The following is a 20,653-nucleotide window of genomic DNA, read 5'->3' as shown; positions in this document are numbered from 1 at the left end:
CACCAAAAAAGTCTCTAATTATCCCAGCATCCATTAACAGAAGTAGCAGATTTCTTGTTCGCATTTGTTTGGAAAAGTGCTTTCTAACTTAGCTTCTAATTAGTCTAAGACTACATCTGCTTCTTTTCGATTGGCTCATCAGCATTTCAAACATGTCGCTAAAATGTGCAGCTTATCCAGAGAGAAACTGGTCATCCTTCCACAGATTAGCCTAGATAGCAAAATATTTGTGTATTAAATAATTATCTGGATGACAGACTCCATGGGCTGAATCTGCGCTGTTATATCTCCACGATCATCGGAAAAATTCAACATCAGTGATTATTGTATACCATAATGGGTATTTCAAATACTATATTCTAGATATTAAAAACTTTAGCGGGCCCATTTGAGGGTAATTTATACTTTTATACAGTTGATTTTCAATTTCATAGAATAACCTTTTGAAATGTAACAGTAGGCTGTCAAAGTTAAGTACAAAAGATACAACAAGGAACATAACTTGAATAATTTAATTTAAAATATCATTTATTTAATACTCACCACATTAATGCTGTCTGTGGTTGGCACCTGAAGCAGACTTTGCTGATGGTAACTGGGAGTTAGAGCTTGTGACTCCAGGCTACTGGAATCCTGCAACTGTTGCACTGCTGTAAACTGACCCTGTTGGCCAAAGCTATCAGCAATAGTGAAACCTAGTTTAAAAAAAAAATTGTTGTGTTCACTCAAAATTGGTATTTAAATGACATTCAGGAACAATTACTTGTCAAACTGTTAACTGATAGCTTTGTATACTTTTCTTTCCTGTTACTCTTTAAAAAAAATGCAATGACATGACTGGCCACAAGACAACAATCAAATCAGATGTTGAAGTTATAAATTGGAGTCTTGAAGTTACTTACTCTTTGTGAACTCTTCTATTAATCCAATTTTGACCTCTTTGCATATCATTGATTCCTTTTATCTCACCACTGGCAGCTGTGTTTTAGCTGTAATGGTCTCAAACTCTGGAATTTCCATGGTAAACCTCTCTACTGATCTCTGTGGGCATCACTGATAAATATTTCTGTCACCTTCCTTGGTTCTTTCCTGTCTAATGATGCTTCTCTGAAGCAGAGTGCACATTATATTATATTTGAGGTGTCATTTAATGCAAAGTTAGATGACACCAAGATAGGTAGCAAAGTTCGCTGCGAAGAAGACAAGTCAGTCAACGCAAGTGGATTTATACATATTCCGTAGATTGAGTAAGAGTGTGCAAAATCCTAAACAGATGGAGGGTAATGTAGGGAAAAAGTGAAATTGTTCGGTTTGATAGGAAGAACAAAAAAAGCAAATTATTTAAACAGAAGGCAACTGAGGATTTCTGACATGCAATAGGATTTAAGTGTTCTGGTGCCTAGAAGACAGAACATAGAACACTACGGCACAGGAACAGGCCCTTCAGCCAATCATGTCTGTGTCACCATGATGCCATTCTAAACTAATACACCATAAGCAGGCAGATGGCATATGGCTTACAGTTAGTGTGTATACAGTATGCAGTAACAGTAATAAGGCACTATCCTTTACTATCAGAGGAATCAAACATGAAAGTAAGAATAAAATAAAGAACTGTGGACACTGGAAATCTAAAACAAAAACATAAATTGCTGATGAAACTCAACAGGTCTGGCAGCATCTGTAGGAAGTAAAGCAAGTTAATATTCTTAATTTGGTGACTGTGTTCAGAACGGACAGCATCGAGGAAGAAGTGGTGTTTATGCTAATAACAGGAGTAATGGGGAAAAGGAGTGAGCAGATAGGTGCATAGGACACCAGGTAGGAGACAACAGTCTCCTCTACACTAGGGAGTCAAAGTGCAGATGGGGTGACCATTCTGTGGAATACCTACTGTTTAGCCATAAAAATGACCCCATGCTCCCGTTTGCCAGTCACTTCAAGGCACTCCCATGTTCCCATACAAACAGGTCTGCTGTAATTCTCCAACAAGGCTTAGCTCATGCTCGAGGAACTTTACAGCTTTAGGGACGCAACAGAGTTCAATAATTTTAGAGCCTGAAAACTCACTTCCATGTCATTTAACCACCCCCACACCTAAGATCCTGTCACGATTTAGACTGCTTTCAGCACAGCCAACCCATCTTCACACATTCGTAGTTTCCATTACCACCTATTTAGCCTTTCTTTTCTTTCCTGGCTGACTATTAACAATCCTTTTGTTTTCCTAACTTCTATTATTTCTGTCTCTGTCTCTTTATCTGGGCTTAATCTCCAGCTATCCACTCATTCCTTTCTCTTTCTTCTCCTGTCAACAAAATACCACTTTTCCTAGATTCTGTCAATTCTGAGAAGGGGTGGGGGTGGTGGAGGAGTCACTGGACTTAAAACATAAACTGTGTTTTTCTCTCACCACAGATGGTTGCCAGAACTCCAAGTTTCTCCAGCAATTTCTGGTTTTCTAATGGAAGTAAAAATGTCATTGGATAACAAGGTGTAGAGCAGGATGAACACAGCAGGCCAAGCAGCATCAGAGGAGCAAGAAAGCTGATGTTTTGGACCTAGACCCTAGGTCTAGACCTGAAACATCAGCTTTCCTGCTCCTCTGATGCTGCCTGGCCTGCTGTGTTCATCTAGCTCTACACCTTGTTATCGCAGATTCTCCAGCATCTGCAGTTCCTACTATCTCTAAAAATGTCATTGCTTCAGTTCTAAATAGCATTGGTGAGATCATATCTTGAATGCTGTATTCAGTTTTGATCTCCTTATTTAAGAAAGCATGTAAATGCTTTGGAGGCAGTTCAGATGTACTTTATTAGATTGGTGCCTAGATTAAGCAGATCTTTTTATAAAGAAAGTATGGATAGGTTGAGCTTGTTTCAAAGATTTGAAATGGTGAGAGGGACTTGATTGAAGCATAAGATTCTGAATGATCTTAATAAGGTGAATGTGGAAAGGATATTTCCTCTTCTGTTAAGTCCAGAACTAGGAGAATCAGGCGCCACCGTTTTAAGTCAGAGAGGAGACTTCCCCCCCACCACCCCAACCAACTCTGAGGGCTGTGCAACTCTGGAACTCTGCCTCGGGGGCAGCGGAAGCAATCACTGAATTTTTATTTTAAAAAGGTAGAGGTCTCATCAGACAGACATATCAAAGTTTATTGGGGTATTGGGAAATGTGGAACTCAATGCATAAGAGATCAGCAATTGTCTTACTGAATGGCGGAGCAGGCCCAGATGGCTCAGCTTTCCATTTTTACTCCTACTTCAAATGTTTGTAAGTTCTTGACACGCTAAACAGTCTTGGAGACCGGTTTAGTTAGCTTATCAAATTTAAATAAATTGTTGAAAAACTACACTGACGAGGCCATGGAAAAATGATAAATCTCTCCAATTCTGCAAAAACTGAAATAATATTTTGAAGATGCAACTTTATGAAAGAAATGTGTCACTTTTTAAAATTCTTTTTTATGATCGGAGCTTCACTGACTAGGTCAGCATTTACTGCTTTTCCTTAATTGCCCTCAAGAAGGTGGTGACCTGCCTTTTGAACATAACTGAGTGGTTTACTAGGCTATTTTAGAACAGTGATTAGAGCCGTCCAATTACTATAAACTAGTCCAGAATGGGTAAGAACAGAATTTCTCCCCTTAAAAACATTTATGAGCCGGATGAGTTTTTGTAATAATCTGGTAGTTCCGTGGTCACCATTGATTGTACTAGTCTTTCATTCCAGATGTATTTAATTAACAGAATTTAAATTCCCCAGCTGCTGTGATGGGATTTAAACTTATATTTCTGTATCCTTAGTCCAGCATCTGGATTACTGATCCAGTGACAAAACCACTGTGCTACCATTCCAAATACAAACAGCTCCTTGGTATACAGAAAAATAATGACAATACAGAAAACTAAAACCTCAAATGACATAACACTTGAACAATTGTGAAATGCTGACCACAGTCCTCACCACTGGTTCTGACTGTTAAGCCTATTTTTAAAAATGACACTGCTCAATCCAATGTTACACTGCGATATAGATTGTTTCATCAGAACCATGAACTAGCAACCCTTTAACTGTTTTTAATAGCTTGCCTTGAGCTACATCCCTCTCCCAGCCCAACAATGTGCAGAATAATCTTTTCACATTTAAATTAAAGCACACATTTGTAACAATTATTCAAAAAAAAACTCAATAAAACAGTTCCAAAACCTTGGGTCAGGCTCTGTTGATCAAAAGTCTGCTGTGTTATAGTTTGTTGATCAAATTGGCTGATATTTTGCGGTGTTGTCACAAAGGAATCTAGAGTACAAAAATAAATATCAAACAAAACAATCAATTTGACATTGCTAATGAAAGCAGATGAAAGCATACAGATAACTTACAGTACAGATACAACCATTTGGTTCAGTAGGATCTGGTGTTTACACTCTATTTGAGATCTGTCCCCCCTTCTTCATCTCACTGTATCTAAACATTTATCTCCTTCTTTATCCTCCAGGTACTTTTCTACCTTCCTCAAATGCATCTTGCCTCTAGTTTGTGGTAGTAGATTGAATACTTTCACCATTTCTGGCTAGATAGGCACTTAGAGAGCATCATGAGGCTAACACTTTATGCCTTCTGCACAAAGCTTCAAGTCCTGCCAACACATCAGGCTCCATTCAGTTTTAGGCCTTAAGAATTTGTCAGTGTCCTAGTTGGAATCAGAGTATTCAGAAATTTTATGCCATTAAAAAGGGGGCAGCACGGTGGCTCAGTGGTTAGCACTGCAGCCTCACAGCAAAAGGGACCCGGGTTCGATTCCAACCTCGGGCGACTCTGTGAGGAGTTTGCACATTCTCCCTGTGTCTGCATGGGTTTCCTCTGGGTGCTCCGGTTTCCTCCCACGGTCCAAAAATGTGCAGGCTAGGCGGATTGGGCATGCTAAACTGCCCGTAGTATTCAGGGGTGTGTGGGTTATAGGGGGATGGGTCTGGGGGGGACATATCAAGGGGCAGTGTGGGCTTGTTGGGCCGAAGGGCCTGTTTCCACACTGTAAGGAATCTAATCTAATCTAAATTTGATTCTCTTCAGCCTCTTCAATTCTCTCTTGGGTCATATTGTGTGGTTCTCACAATACAGCATTTGTATACAGCCTTAGTCTTTGCATTTGTTTACAAAGGAAGAGCTACTTTATAGAGTCGATAGCCAGAGACTATTTCCCAGGGCAGAAATGGCTAGCACGAGGGGTCATAGTTTTAAGCTGGTTGGTGGAAAGTATAGAGGGGATGTCAGAGGCAGGTTCTTTACGCAGAGAGTTGTGAGAGCATGGAATGCGTTGCCAGCAGCAGTTGTGGAAGCAAGGTCATTGGGGTCATTTAAGAGACTGCTGGACATGCATATGGTCACAGAAATTTGAGGGTGCATCCATGAGGATCAATGGTCGGCACAACATTGTGGGCTGAAGGGCCTGTTCTGTGCTGTACTGTTCTATGTTCTATGTTCTATGTTCTATGTTGTACTTGTAGTACAGTTAATATATACAACTATTTCAAGGTGGGAGGTGATGAAAACAAAAATATTTTTAGTTAAAGGTAATTAAACTTTTGTAGTAAACTGGTTGAAAAACGGGACTGTAATTTTATTATAACTTTAAAGAACAATAATATAATTATTCGAACAATTTAAATGGTTGGAAAAGCTGCTGGCACATTGATCTTTGTTCACATATTCTCAGTTTATGCTCTTCATGTTAAGTTCTTTCGATGCACTGTTTAGCAAAACCTACATTACTTCATTTGATAACATGGCTCTGCCAATATACCACAAAAAAAAAAACACTTTTGGACTCCATTCTTATGTGTCAGAGATGAGAAAGATTCAAAATTACACTTGGTATTTCTAAATCAGAATTCCAAATCTCTAAGGATAAAATGAAAAACATTCCACAAAAAATGAATGAAAATAACAAATCAGTCAAGCTAGGATATTCTTGCACCTCACAACCAGCAGCAACATCAGATATATAAAGACCTGCCAGCAGGGACAGATCAAATAGGCAGAGTGGAACCACATGTGCAGCATAAGCATTATGTTTAAACTAAGTAGTTATTTCAACTCTATAAAGTCTAACTTGCAAATGTGGGTTCACTGCTGATGATGCAAGGTAATGCAGGGAAAACTAAAATTAACAGCTTAAAAGAGTTTTTTTTTCCCTCATCAATAAGCTAGCTGTCAAAGGATTGCCATGGGCAAGGAGTAACTGTCAATGCTCCCTGATTAACTATTGTACAAATGAGATTCAAACAGAAATAAGGAGAAGCACATCAGCCTCTCCACCTCCATCTAGTGGTATGGATTGGTACAGATAAGTGTCCTGAGCCACTTCAGTAGACAGGCTCAATGTTTGTTAACACTGGGACTTGACACATATATATTACATATATCACAATGGAGAGAGAAACGAAGTGTTATGGGATAGAGAACAGACAGGCATACAGACAGAGAAATATATAAAGTATTCATTTAAGAACTGTGGTGAGAACAACTTCCATTCAGTTCGATTGGCTTTTGCCGTTATATCGATTCTACGCCATAAATTCTATTCTCTGCCTACGTGAGATTTCGCCTAATAGGCTCTATCAGTCTGTTCTTTTTCCTTCTTCCCCTTTGTCTATTCAGCATTTCCTTAAATGAATGTGCGCTATCTTTTCAACTGCTCCTCATGATTGCTTGTTCCAAATTCTTACCACTCTCTGGCTAAAGAGTATTGGATTTTTATTGACTACCTAGTTAACAGATATTGCACTAAGTTACAGTTTAGATAGACTATATAATTGCTGCAAAGTACATTTTCATTAAATAATTAACAGCAGATGTCAACGATACAAAAATCTACCAAATGATCAGAAACTAAATCACTTTTGAAACCTAAAATTAGAACTTTTTTTAAAAATGAGCAAAAAGAATATTATATATTTACAATGATGAATTTTGACTAATCTGATTGAGTTTTTTGATGAGGTAATGGAGAAGGTGGTTGAGGGCAGTACAGCTGATCCATGATAAATAGCTTTTCAAAAAGCACTTGATCAAGTACACTTATCAGGTTATTAGTAAAATAGAGAACCTTGTGGTAAAAGGGACAATGGACACAAAATTGGCCAAAGGACTGAAAGTAAAGTTAGGACTATTTGGCTGTTGCTCACACTTGAAGTGGGAGGCATATGGTGATGTTTCCCTTAAGTCCCGCACAAGAATACCTCCTGTCATTTGTATTCGATAATGACTTGAATTTGAGGAGCATGGCATAATTTTAAAATAAGAAGACACAAATGCCAAGATGGAGACGGTCAAGAGATTCAAGCTCCTAAGAGTAAATATCACCAACAATCTGTCCCAGTCCATCTGCGTTGTGCCACAGTCAAGAAAGCACACCAATGTCTCTACTTCTTCAGAAGGCAAAGGAAATTCAGCAATATCCACAATGAATCTCACCAATTTTCATAGATGCACCACAGAAACCATCTTGTCCAGATGCATCCCAGCTTAGTATGCCAACTGCTCTGTCCAGGACTACAAGAAATTACAAAATATTGTGAACACAGCCCTATACATTGCCAGCCTTCCTTCCATTGACTCAATCTATGCTCCTCTCTGCTTCGGGAAAGCAGCCAACATACACAAAGACCCCTCCCACCCTGGATATACTTTCCTCCACCCTCTATCAGGAAACAGATACAAAAGTTTGAAAACACATACGAACAGATTTAAGGGATAGTGGGAGCTGCTGATGCTGGAGAATCTGAGATAACAAGGTGTAGAGCTGGATGAACACAGCAAGCCAAGTAGCATCAGAGGAGCAGAAAAGCTGACGATTTAAGCACAGCTTTTTCCCTGCTGTTATCTGGCTTATGAACGGGGAGTTCTCACATATTAGAATTGATCTCTGTACCTTCACTGTAGCTGGAAGAGTTTATTCTACATTTTGTTCTATTACTCATTATTTATGTAGGGGATGAATTGCCTGGATAGCACGCAAAACAATATTATATGTTGGTACGTGACAATAATAAATCAAAAATTTTGAAGTGGGCAGAAGTGAGGAATCTAGTAAAAGGCTTTTGAAGAGACAGACAAGCTGGTAGAATGGATAAACACATCAGATAAAATTCATGTCAAAAACTATTGAGCTAATGCATTCTGAAGGGAAGAATGAAGAGACAGACGTTACATATGCAATGGCAAAATTTTAACCAGGTTGCAAAACAGAGAGACTGCGGGAGTTGTTCAGTACGCAAGCATTTGTAGGTATCAGGGCAGGTTAGCCAAGTAGTTAATAAAGCATTTGGATACTGCACATTAAAAACATAATATGGAAAACCAGGAACTTCGAATTAAAAACACTTTTGGCTCCACTTTTGTATTTCATCCAATTCTGGGCACCGTGTTTCAGGAAAGCTGAGAAGGCTTTGGAGAAGGCATAGAAAAGTTGCACCAAACTACCTGGGCAGAAGTTAAAATGCAGGATACAATGTTCTTCTGCCAAATTTTGGGAAAAATCCTAAAATAGTCTGGACTTTTCACTAATTTGAATGTTTTTAAAAATTGCTCTTTCTAAGCTTTACTACTGGTTGAAGTATTATTAAAAGCATGTTTAGAACTTCTGACAGACCTATTTCAATGTTACCTTCATCCTGGACAAGTTGCTGGTCTGCAAGCTGTTGGCCAAGGCCAGTTTGCTGTGATCCCACAACTTGTTCTTGGCTCAGACCTAGCAAGGTTTGTTGGTCAGCATTTACTGTCGCAGATGGCTGTAGATCCTCAGGCTGAAGGTGTGCATGTGTTTGGCCATTAGTTGAGTCAGACTGATGTTCCATAGGTTCAACTAAGGCATCATCATCTAATGATGCCTGCTGTTGCTGCTGTTGCTGTATCTGCTGAGCAAGTTCGTACCTATATAATAAATTTAAACAAATTTACCAGGATATGAAGCTAATGGTTTTACTGTTGGCCTCAAGGAGAAAAAGCTAACTTAACATTTCTCTTCTCTACTATAAATCAAGCCGAAAGCCCTTTTACAGTAGCCTAATGATTAAGTTACTGGACTATTCCATACCTCATAACCAGTACTTATGTGCTGGAACCAGAAATTGGTCAGAATGTCAGATCAGAATTTGCCAATCCTGTCAAGTTTGGTTTACAGGTGATTCTACACAAACACAGTATGCATTTGACTTGTAAGACCTGCAGGGTAGTTATGGCTGGGAAATAAACGGTGCCTACATTACAAGAACAAACTAAAATTAGCTTTCATTATTTTTGTCTTCATTAAAACAGTTTTAGCTGTATGAACGTCTGTGTCTGTGTGTGCATGTGCGCGTAAGTGTGCGCGCACATGCACATATTCCAAGTCTTCAAGAATTAAAAGCAAAATGTCTCCTCAAACTACACTATAGAATTTCTTCATTGGCTGTAAAGCATTTCAGGACATCTTGAGGCTGCAAAAGGCACTACAGAAATACCTTAAGTTCATTAATTCATTGTAACTTCAACAAAAGCTATCGACTTACCTATCTGAATCTTTGTTAGCTTTAAAAAGAAACCAAGATGGCTCCGGATCATTTGTTCAGTTCCAACTGATCAAATGAAAATATGCACTCCATGCTGTTTATAACACCACAAGTAAAATGGGCTGAGTCCAACTGAACTGATGGATGTGCTCGAGTATGTAAACAAAATTATCCCATTAACTGTTCATCTGACTCAAAGATTATAAGATTTGGGGACAGGAAATATGACACGTTGCTTCAAATTCAGGACAAAGTTTTGTTTTCAATCATGGGATGTGGGCATCACTGGCTGGGTCAGCATTTCCTGCCTGTCCCTATTTGTCCTCAAAGAGGCGGTGGAGAGTTGTCTTCTTGAACCGTTGCAGTCTGTATGAGTTAGGTAGATATTTGGACTGAATTAAGAAAAACCTGCATTTTACAGAAATGCTCAATGCTGAAACAACGTATCAAACTCTTTTCATTCAAATAATTTATCTGTGTCCAAAAACAAACTGCACAGCAGGACTCTACACAACACTGCCTTAGAATCAGCACTTTTCCTCCAATAGACAGCAAAGGTTTCCCTGTACAGTCCTACTGTCCTTGAGTCACCTTTAGTACAAATTTCATCGGAGGCCTATATTTACATAAAGATTGAAGTGGTTGTGACCATGTGCGATTCGAAATGACGTCAAAGGATTCTTACCTATGTGTCTTCATATGTTTTTTACAATTCATAGAAGTCTTGAAAGTCTTCTGGCAATAGGGGCACATGAAAGGACGGACCTCACTGTGTGTTGACATGTGCCTCTTCAAACTGCCATTAGTGGTGAAAGTGCCATCACAAATCAAACATTTGTAAGCCTTGAGGCCAGAATGCGTCCGGATGTGTGACTTAAGGACCCCTGATGAAACAAAGGCTCTCCCACACTGTGAGCATTTGAAAGGTTTTTCACCAGTATGCGATCTGAAACAAGAACAAACTGGTTGACCATCGCTACCACTCAAGTAGAATATTCCTGCACAGATTTCACTTTCCCTCCCTCATTTCAGCTTCAGTGATATTGCATACTGGTATAAGATAGTCACACAAAAAAATTCAATAGGAAAATCAGGAGAAACTTCATTTCCCAGACAGCAGTTAAAGGATTTGGGATTCATGTCCATCTCAACTACTACAGGTGCAAAAGAGAGGGACATTTAATGCCAAAATAGATTAAGGCAAAAAGGAATAGATGGATTAGAAGTACGGAAAGAACATTGAGAGGCGGTTCAGATGGAACTCAAACACCAGCATGGATCAGTTGGACAGAAGCGCTATTTCGATGCTCTAAATTTCATCAGGTACATAAAGGTGAAATGCACTCATGTTCTCACGTGAACATTTGTTAAGTATGTTTCACTTCAAAAGTGTTCTCCTTATTGCTCAGAAACAATGACAGACCCTGTTGGTTAAGTTCTTAAACTTTGGGCAAAACGGCAACCAGACGGTAAATTGCACTAATTTTCAGTAACTTTTATTTCACCCTGTGTCTGGTCAAGTTTACTTGCACAGCATGAAGTTTAAGTCTGCTCTATAATTGGTAATCTGGTGTTGTTTTATTAATACAGCCGAAAAACAGCTGATTACAAAAACTAAATACTGCAATAAGTGATCAGAGATAATAGGAACTGCAGATGCTGGAGAATCCAAGATAACAAAAGGTATGAAGCTGGATGAACACAGCAGGCCAAGCAGCATCTCAGGAGCACAAAAGTTGACGTTTTGGGCCTAGACCCTTCATCCTCAAGAAATCAATCTTATACCTTTTCCAAAGCCTCCATGTTCATTTTTTTCATAATGCAGAGGCCAGAAATAAGCACAAATTCTAAAGGAGTGCATTCTGGAAAGAAAATTAATACTTCACAAAAAAAAACAAAAAGATAGATGCCCAGGTGATCAGTAAAAGCAAATGAAATCAAAACAAGTTTCAAAGAGGAGAACTAAATAAGTTATCAATGTCATGGAAATTAAGAAGGCAAAATGCAACCGTTTGGTTCATCGTGTCCCTTTGAAAGAGTTGAATTTGTCTTATGCCCCTGTGCTTTCTCTGAACCCATTGTATCAGTACAAGGCTCTCTAAATTTATTTCCGCATTCTCCACATCAGATAGCATTCTTTAGCACTCACGTTCAATGGGTCAGATCTGAAACGAGGATAAATGAAATGAAAACACGGAAGATTAGATATACATTTGATTTTGTCTGCTTTTGCCAAAGACCAAAAATAGAAATGGCACACACTGAGGCAATAGGGAAAACAAAACAGGGTGGCTGGAGACTTGTCCGTACTAAAAAAAATGGCTGGCCACTCTGGAGGTGGGCAGTTCAACCCTACGGAAGTGTAATCCAGCAACAGTCAGATGTAATATATGGGAGGACGTTAGAAGGAAAAAACTATCAAGGCAAAATAATAAACAAGCAAGCCGGAAGCATTTGTATAAGGCTCAAGTATCATTAAAGAGGCGAGGGGAGGATCCACACAAGTACTTGGAAGACCGGACTGAATGTAACAAAGGAGTCATGTGTTGATTGTGACAGATGTGCTTTCTGAGTTTCCATAACATCTTTTGTGAAATCATCACTGCTGCAGCTGGTCTATGAAATGATTCTGGACATGGGTATCCCTTTATCACTTTAAATTTAAGAAGCAAAACTTGACAGCAATTTTGCAACTACCACGCAGCTATAATTTAAAATGTAAAAATAGACATCTTATCCACTGTTCCACAAATTTCATTAAAATGAAGACCTTCAAGAACAGAAGCAAGTTCAATAAGGCTTCCAAATGGAATTAGATACAAACTTGGAAGCACGTAATTTGGAAGACAATGGGAAAATAGCAAGGGAGCGAGACTGGATGGACAATTCTTTCAAAGACTTAACACAAATATGATGGGCCAAACAGCCTCCTCCTGAACTTCCTGGTTCCATAACAGTATCAACTACAGAAACGGCATGCAATCTTGCCAACAGACCACTACCCAACTCCAAGGCAATTTAAACAAGCTATCATATCATTCGTACCTGATATGTTGTTTAAGGTGACTAGATTTTTTAAAACCTTTGTTGCAATATGCACATTTGTATGGCCTATCCCCGCCTAGTCCATCAGACATGATGCCATTGGCCAGGTAATGACTGTATAACTGGCTATTCCGTGGTGTTTGCTGAATGAGACCTACATTGAAAAAGAAGTCAAGCTTTTAATCGAATTTTATTTTTATGTATTAAAAACAGTCACAGTTTTACCTTGGGTTAAAAAGTGATTAAAAGAAATGAAAATGAATCAGGTATTACCCCCAGTCAATGCTTAACACAAAACTGCTTGCAACAATGTTATTGTTTAAACTTGTAAAACAGTTATACATCACACTATACGACTGATGTTACATAGTAGCATTAACTTCTCAATGTTGCTTGATTAGGCTTGAACATCCAGGAACCCTCAGCACAATGACTCAGATGATTATTACAGGCAAACTGACACTTAATTGCACAAATTTGATTTTTGTTTTGCATTGCTGCAAAGGAAGGTCTGTAATAGGTTTAGTTCCAGGGAAAAAGTGAAAACGAAAGTGAGCTGCAAGAACATTCTTAGTGTCAAAGAGACCCTATTTAAAAGAAATTTACCAGAAACAATCTTAAATTGCAAAACTGGACATCTAATGCACAATTTGTAGCAATAGTGAATAAAAATATGACAATTTAATAAATCTATTAATACAAGTATATACTACTAGTATCTTCATACAGACATCAAACATTGTTATCCAAAATGGAAAGCGTATCCATTGTGATTTTTCCGATTCTATTATCAGCTACTTAGCAGTATTGTTGAAATTAAATTTTGTGCTGTTATCCAATTTGCATTGCTTGCCAAAACTAAAATTGAAAATCCAAAACTTCAGAGATACACACAACACATCAACTGAATCTGATAATTCTAACAGTGCATGAATAGTTTGGTTATCAGCCCCGAAAAAGGAAAACAATGGGAGGTCCTGGGAGCTGAGAAAAACAAAACATATTTTCTTCAGTTCTAGGAGAAGATTCATATCTGAAAAATAAGCCTATCCTTTACCCTTCCCTCTCACCCTAGAGGCAGATAGACTGTGCACTTATAACATTTGTCGCTTATAATGTCGATTTTCAGTCTTGCTATTTTTCACATTTTACCCATTAACATTAATTTCAGTTGCACCTGCAAATGAGAGAGAATGTAGAGAAGGTAGCTCAGCTTACTCCATTTACTGAGGACTGGAGAAGAACTATACAACTTGAAGCTCTTTTACATAATGCAAGTTACTCCATCAAAGAGAACTGCTCAGCAAATGAAATAACCTTTCATGCTACCTGGACTCCATGCCAAGCCTTGATATCAAGTCCACCAGGACACTTCTGCATTTCAGCCCAGCAAATCTTTCAACTGAGCAGAGTGGCACAGCAGAAGTGTGCTGGACCTATAACTCAGAGGCTGATGGATCAGAACCATCCTAAGCTCTCACTGTTAAACACCTGAGCTTAAAAAGTTGGTCGGACAGTGTTCAGGTATATACTTTTCTAGTGAGATTTTTATTCCAACTTTATTTCAAACTCTATAACACTGATTATTTACTCCCTATGTAAAATATACATGCTGTTCTCATCCAATGGACCCACAGTGACCATTCAACCAGCCCTTGTTCTCTCGCTCCAATTGGTGTCAAGTATCTCTGACAAGCATTTCAAACAGATCTATTCCCATTGGACACAAAAGTAAGTTGCAAGCCTGAAAGGGTAGCATGAGGGAATGGACAGAATGTGAAACAGGAGCTCTGCTGCCAGGTCTCTATATTTGTCTGCTTGTATTGTGGAGGTTGGATGTCATAGATGCTTCTTGCATCTCTCACTTTCAATGCGGTATCAATAAATGAGGCAGGTGACTAATAAGCTGCCATTAGCTGAAAACAGCAAAGGGAATCATTTTTCTTAGAAAGCTTCAAAATTCCTTTATGTATGCTAGACAAAAAGCTTCGACAAAAAGCGCCTTACTTCAACAAGACTTTGTACTTCCTGACTTTGAGCAGAATACAACACTGTTCTACAGGACGAGTTCAATGACAGGTCATTTATTCAGGCTGGAGGTTAGAGTTAAGGGATTGGCTGCCTTCCCAATTAAGTCTATGGCGGGAAGGACAATTGGTAGGTAACCTTTCTACCCAGCCACCAATTGAGGCCTACAACTAGACAAGTTTGCCCTGCCATATCTGGTATTTACCCAATAACAGACAGGGGGAAATCAGCATGTGGGGAGAATGAGGAGCAAACTTGCGCAGGATTCCTTTCAGATTCCAGGGGATTGGGCTGCAATGGACTTCAGCAAAGATTCTCTGTATTCAAAGGCAATCAATCAATGCCTGATCAGTCAATCTGACATCAGGAAGGGATTCCACCGAGAGCTGCTACCCTCCCTCACCACCTTCTTGCCAACCGGTTCCTATGATTCAACAGCGGTCAGGGATCCAGTATGTGGCAGCACTGTCTGCTTGGTGGCTTCCATCTGATCTTGGAGAATCTCTGCACCCAGTTGAGTGTCAGTGAGGCAACTGATATGGTAGGCCTTCTCAAGAGGCAGTGCAGCCAGTGGCCGAGACCAGCATTCCCGACACTGACTCCCAAACACATTCAATAAATTCAGTCATTTATGTCCACAGGGGAACCAACAATTCTTGGACCAGTGACCATTAAAGAGGAAAATTATTGTGCTAGCAGTTTTAATGTGCCTAGCTTTCTCTTTTTCTCTACTACCCCCCAACCACCGCCACAGAGAAAAGAGCCTAATCTGTTAAAATATTAGTCTGTGCAACAGAGGCATCAATTACAGAAAAGGAAATAGGAGGAGTTAGCCAACAAAAATCCATGAGGTAGTTCTGTACACATGAGGAAAGCAAAGTTAACTGGCATTTTTTTTTTAAACTGACACATTCATCTGAAGTTAAAATGAAAAACCAACCTCAAGTGCACTCCAATATCTTTCTGATGGTTAAAACAAGGCTTTTTTTGACTAAAAGCAATATGATAAAACTATGCACAAGCATCACTCAATTTTGCTTTTTGTTCAGGTCAGAGCATTAATTAAACACTTCAAATTGTTCACTGCCTTTTTATTGCCTTCTGAATATAGATCATTTCAGTTTTCTGCAAAGAATCGTTTTATTACATACATCTCATTTCATTAACTCCTGTGTGATTCAAACACTCACCTGAATCAGTGATGAGAATAGGCTCCTGAAGAGGTATGTCAGTTAATGTGATGCTGCTTTTTAAAATTCGTGTCTTGGCTGGTTTGCGTGGAAACCGTTTTTTAAGCTGTAAGTTTTTGAAGTGTGAAGCAATGTGACTTTTGCGATGCCCTGAGGTGCGGAACTTTTTGTCACAGTGTGGACAGTCAAAAGGTCTGGCTCCTGATGATAACAATAAGAGAAAACAAATGGAGAAAAGAGTTGAAAAAAAATTCCTAACTGATTAAATGTAATAGCATTATTTTTTCTAGTTTTGGATTTTATTTCAATAACCCATGAACTATGCAAGTGCTCTGACATCCTTTGACACAGTTTTAACCATGGTTTCTGGGGTCCCCATATTGGCAGGGAAGCTGAACTCGGTGCTCTCCTAAGTCACTAACTGCACACGAGCGCCTCAAATGCCAAACAGGAATAAGAACTACATTACTGACGGGAGGCAGGCTACCCATCATTTTGGACGAGCACAATAGGAGTCCTTCATCAATATCTGTAGCAGGTGCTTCCTGCTCTGTGTGTGCAAATAAGGTAACCAAGAACCACTTAAGGCTCCTGCCACAACATTGTGTTTGGCTGCCCTGATGCCACATTCCAAAGCATAGAACGCCATAAATTAAAAATGAAAATAACAAACTTGATTGTGAAGCCAGCAGAAGCAAAAGACTGCCTCTACCCCAGCATCTCATATGTCAGCCACTTTTCTGTTCTACCTAATCAAATTTAAGCCTTGCTCAGCAGCAAATGGTACAATGTCACGTGCATGTATTAAAATATATTTTATGTTAATATTAGCTTTTTAGGAATAAATTTGAGGAGGTTCCTAAATTTTGAATATTTCTTGGCAAATGATTTCATGATGCCAATTTGGATTAAAATAATACCACATTCTGATACGTTAGTGAATTTTTCATTTCATTCTTGGACAATCATGTCTCCCCTATTATGCCTAACTGCGCCTCTCTGGAAGGTTCACAATAGAAGAAAAAAAAGTTGACTTCTCCCCAAAACCTTCATTAGAAGGCTGTCAGCTATGGCTCAGCGGGTAGCATTCTTGACCTTGTACCAAAACTGTTGTGAGCACAAGTACTTTGTTGGTTATAAAGCACTGTGGGACAGACTGGAGTCATGAAAGGCATTGAATGAGTACAGACCTCTTTTCCTTTACAGTATACTACTTTGATCAACTACTTCAACATTCTAGAATTCATATATAAAAACATTTATTCCAATTTGAATAAAATATAACAAACATTTTCTCTGAATATTGTTTGGAATCAATACCAAAAGTTTCATTAAGAGGGAAAACTATATAGTATTTTTTTTCCCAACTTCCTCAATAACAATTTTATTTTGACTTGTTCAAAAGTTCTCCTTCAGAACATGTCTGGGTTACTGAGTCAAAAAAAACATATTTGCAAAGAAATCTTTTCAAAGGTGACAGTACCTGTGTGTAGTCGAAGATGAACCTTTAAACTCCCTTGAGTAGAAAACATCTTTGCACACATGGGACATCTGAACTCCTTGATGCCGGTGTGTGTCTTCATGTGAGCAGTGAGGGTACTTTTCACAGCAAATGCCCGGAAACACTGAGTGCACTTGTATGGTTTTTCATGAGTGTGAATACGAATATGTCGTACCAGATCACTAGGCTTCTTAAATTCTTTTGTACAGTATGTACACATGTGCCATCTAATTCCATTCACTCGACGGACAGATCCTAGGATTATAAAAAAAACAAAAAAAAACAGCTAATTGGTAACACTTCTATGTTTATTTTCATCTAACAATAAATACATGGCTTTTGCATATTAGCCTATTTGTGATGTACTCCTGAGTTGTATCCTTACTGTTTTCAAATGTAGAACCATAATACAATCTCCTGTTTATTAGGACCTCAAATCTGAGGAACTATTTATGACTAGTCAGTTTTTCCTTTGTAAAAACCAGTGGTCCAATCCTACTCTGATTCAGCTAGCCTTTGTTTCCAACATTGATAAGTACTTTAACCAAACAGAAATTGTACAACGAACCTCAATACACATCTAGTTACTTTCTTCATATTATAGTAGTTGACTGAATAAACCTGATCTTTCAGTTTCAGTCAGCATTACACATTTCCAATTCAAATATACTTATAATGAAGTGAAGTACATTTGTGCAAAAAGACTGAGTTTATGACTGCTACAGACCCAGCAACTATTAGCTCATGCAATGCAAACATCACTGGCAAGATCAGCATTTATGCTCATCCCGAACAGCCCTTGAGAATGTGATGTAAGCACCTTCCACGAACGTGTAATTATGATATTATAAATATTTTTAAACATAAAAGTACATTTTCCATCAAGATCTTTGAATTGAGTATGAAGTTAAATGATTTCAGACTAGGAGATATAGGCTTTAAACATTTGTCTCAACTGTCTTCATGGATGTGTACTTAAAGTTGGTCAGATTTGGTTATCTCTGAAGTTGGCTATGAAGAGTTATTAAAATGCAGGAGACTACTTCTGGAATGTCCAATGGATCTTCTAAAAGTTGCAATGCTTCACAATTTCAAAAAGGAATTCCAGCATGGATAACTTTACCACTTGAATATCAGTGCATTTGAAATTGACATAGCAGCTATTTTGCTTTGTGTTGTGAGAGAGAAAATTTAGAAACCATTTTGTATAAATCCCCAGGAGAAATCCTGACAGTAAGCATCAGAGAAGGTGCATGGACAGGTCAGCACAAAAATGTATCCAGAAAACAGCCTCTGTTGTATCACAACCATCCAGGCAATCTGCAAGTGCTATAACAGCAGAAGTAGCAAGGAACAAGAAATCTCTCCCTTTTAAAGCCTCTCCTAAAGCCACGTGGGTTGGAGATGAGGAAAACTATTTTATTCAGAGGCTTGTGAAGCTTTGCAATTCTCTACCACAAAGATTGTGGTGACTAAGCCTTTGAGAATGTGTAAGGTACAGATTGACAGATTTCTGATTACCAGTGTCATGAGGGTTACAGAGATGTGGTAAAGACATTGAAATGTTCAATCAGTCATGCTCATTGTGAATGGCAGGCCAGGAAGATGGCCTACTCCTGATTCTATGTTCTATTACCCTCATGAAGAAAAAAATCAAAGAACAAGTATTTCTTACAAAGATAGTATAACACCTAGTGAAGTTGGAACTGCTGTCTAAGCTACATTGATACATACACAGCAGTTGGTATTGACTAAATACATGATCAGATTTCATGCCTGTTCAATTAATCTTTCATATACTTTTGTTGTCATAGAAATCCAAGATGAAGAAAAAAGAAACAGCATTTGTGCATTACTCTTCAAATACCATAGACTTGCACAACAGAGGCTGCAGCCTTTTGGCTGCCTTCACATAAATTCTGGTTCTTCGATAAAACTATTCCATAAATTCTATAAAGTTATTACTGAATTTGCTTCTACCACCCCTTCTAGCAATGCATTTCAGAACACAATAACTCATCATGTTAAAGCAATTCTTCATCATGTCCCAACCAGTTCCTTTGCCAGTGATAATGGGAACTGCAGATGCTGGAGAATCCAAGACAATAAAATGTGAGGCTGGATGAACACAGCAGGCCCAGCAGCATCGCAGGAGAACAAAAGCTACTCTCTGATGAAGGGTCTAGGCCCGAAACGTCAACTTCTGTGCTCCTGAGATGCTGCTGGGCCTGCTGTGTTCATCCAGCTTCACATTTTATTGTCTCAGTTCCTTTGCCAAGTGTCTTTGTCCTTGTTCGCTCAAGCGAAATCCTTCACGATCAATAATATTCATATTTAGGTAAGATTAACCAAAACAAAGGTCTTCCCAGACCAGATATTTTCAGACTTACCAGGATACATCATCATTTTTTTCACCACATCCATGTTCTCTTTGCCAGACAGTTTTTCCATTCGTTGTTGGTGAGACTGTGGAGCAGAAGACTGAGTCTGTTGAAGCGGAGCAGTCTGTGCGTCCTGGGACTGACTTCGAGATAACGAAGACCTTGGCTGACTGGGCTCAGATTGATGGGCTTGAATGGGAATAGTTGTCAGCCCACTATTTTCTAAGGCTTGCTGGAATTCAAATGTTTATAAAAGAAAAAATAGCATTTATGATGCTAAAACTCAGAACTGGCACATAAAACAAATAGATTCATAAGTTAATAAGCTAACTTTCAAGAACTAATTTGACAGCAGTATCATCAAAACACACGTCACAGTAGTTCAAAAATAATTATACGAAAGAGGCAGGGCAGACTGATACAAACATCGAAATAAAAGACGATGTAAAACTACAAGAATATAAATATCTACACCATCTGTCACAAAAACCACTTAGTAGGTCCTATAGGCATATTCATATTAAGTAGCTCCTCTTATCAAGCCATTAAAGTCCAAACAGTTATCAATGTATGTTTCCCCTTAATCTGGTTCTAAATTCAGATATCTAGAACTGTTTAAAGAAAACAAACAGATAGTACCTCGCACATTGGCCCAGAAATTCCAGTCAGGGTAGGAAGCCCTACTTCTGACCGTGGCGTGATTTAAAAAATACCTACTTACCTTATTATGGCTTCTACATTGGAAATCTCTGAACAGTGGCCTCCAGTTATAAACCTCTTAAGGAATCCCTAAATCCAGTGGTTGAGAGAACTGGGACGGAAACCACACATCCTTTTAAGACTACAAGAAGCAGGAACACAAGCAGGCAGTTTGGCCGTTTGAGCCTGCTCCGGCACTCAATAGGACCATGGCTGATCCAACATTCCTCACATCCACTTTCCTGACCTTTCCCC

General features: G+C 38.7%; 1 protein-coding gene across 1 annotated transcript in view; it reads right to left on the bottom strand.

The window, feature by feature from the left end:
* Positions 1-20,653, bottom strand: part of LOC125451629 (zinc finger protein 236-like) — a 136,744-nt gene that overhangs the window by 61,235 nt on the left and 54,856 nt on the right. Inside the window, exons 9-16 of the mRNA XM_048528975.2 lie at positions 19,709-19,931; positions 17,301-17,573; positions 15,818-16,018; positions 12,600-12,753; positions 10,240-10,500; positions 8,672-8,937; positions 4,213-4,302; positions 544-695 (exon numbers count right to left, since the gene is read on the bottom strand). Coding sequence (XP_048384932.1) covers positions 544-695; positions 4,213-4,302; positions 8,672-8,937; positions 10,240-10,500; positions 12,600-12,753; positions 15,818-16,018; positions 17,301-17,573; positions 19,709-19,931 — 1,620 coding nt within the window. The remainder of the gene's footprint in view (positions 1-543; positions 696-4,212; positions 4,303-8,671; positions 8,938-10,239; positions 10,501-12,599; positions 12,754-15,817; positions 16,019-17,300; positions 17,574-19,708; positions 19,932-20,653) is intronic.

This window comes from Stegostoma tigrinum, chromosome 5 (genome assembly GCF_030684315.1).
Source record: "Stegostoma tigrinum isolate sSteTig4 chromosome 5, sSteTig4.hap1, whole genome shotgun sequence".
Lineage (NCBI taxonomy): Eukaryota > Metazoa > Chordata > Chondrichthyes > Orectolobiformes > Stegostomatidae > Stegostoma > Stegostoma tigrinum.
The sequence above is the reverse complement of the archived record's forward strand: the minus strand, read 5'-3'. Positions and strand labels throughout refer to the sequence as shown.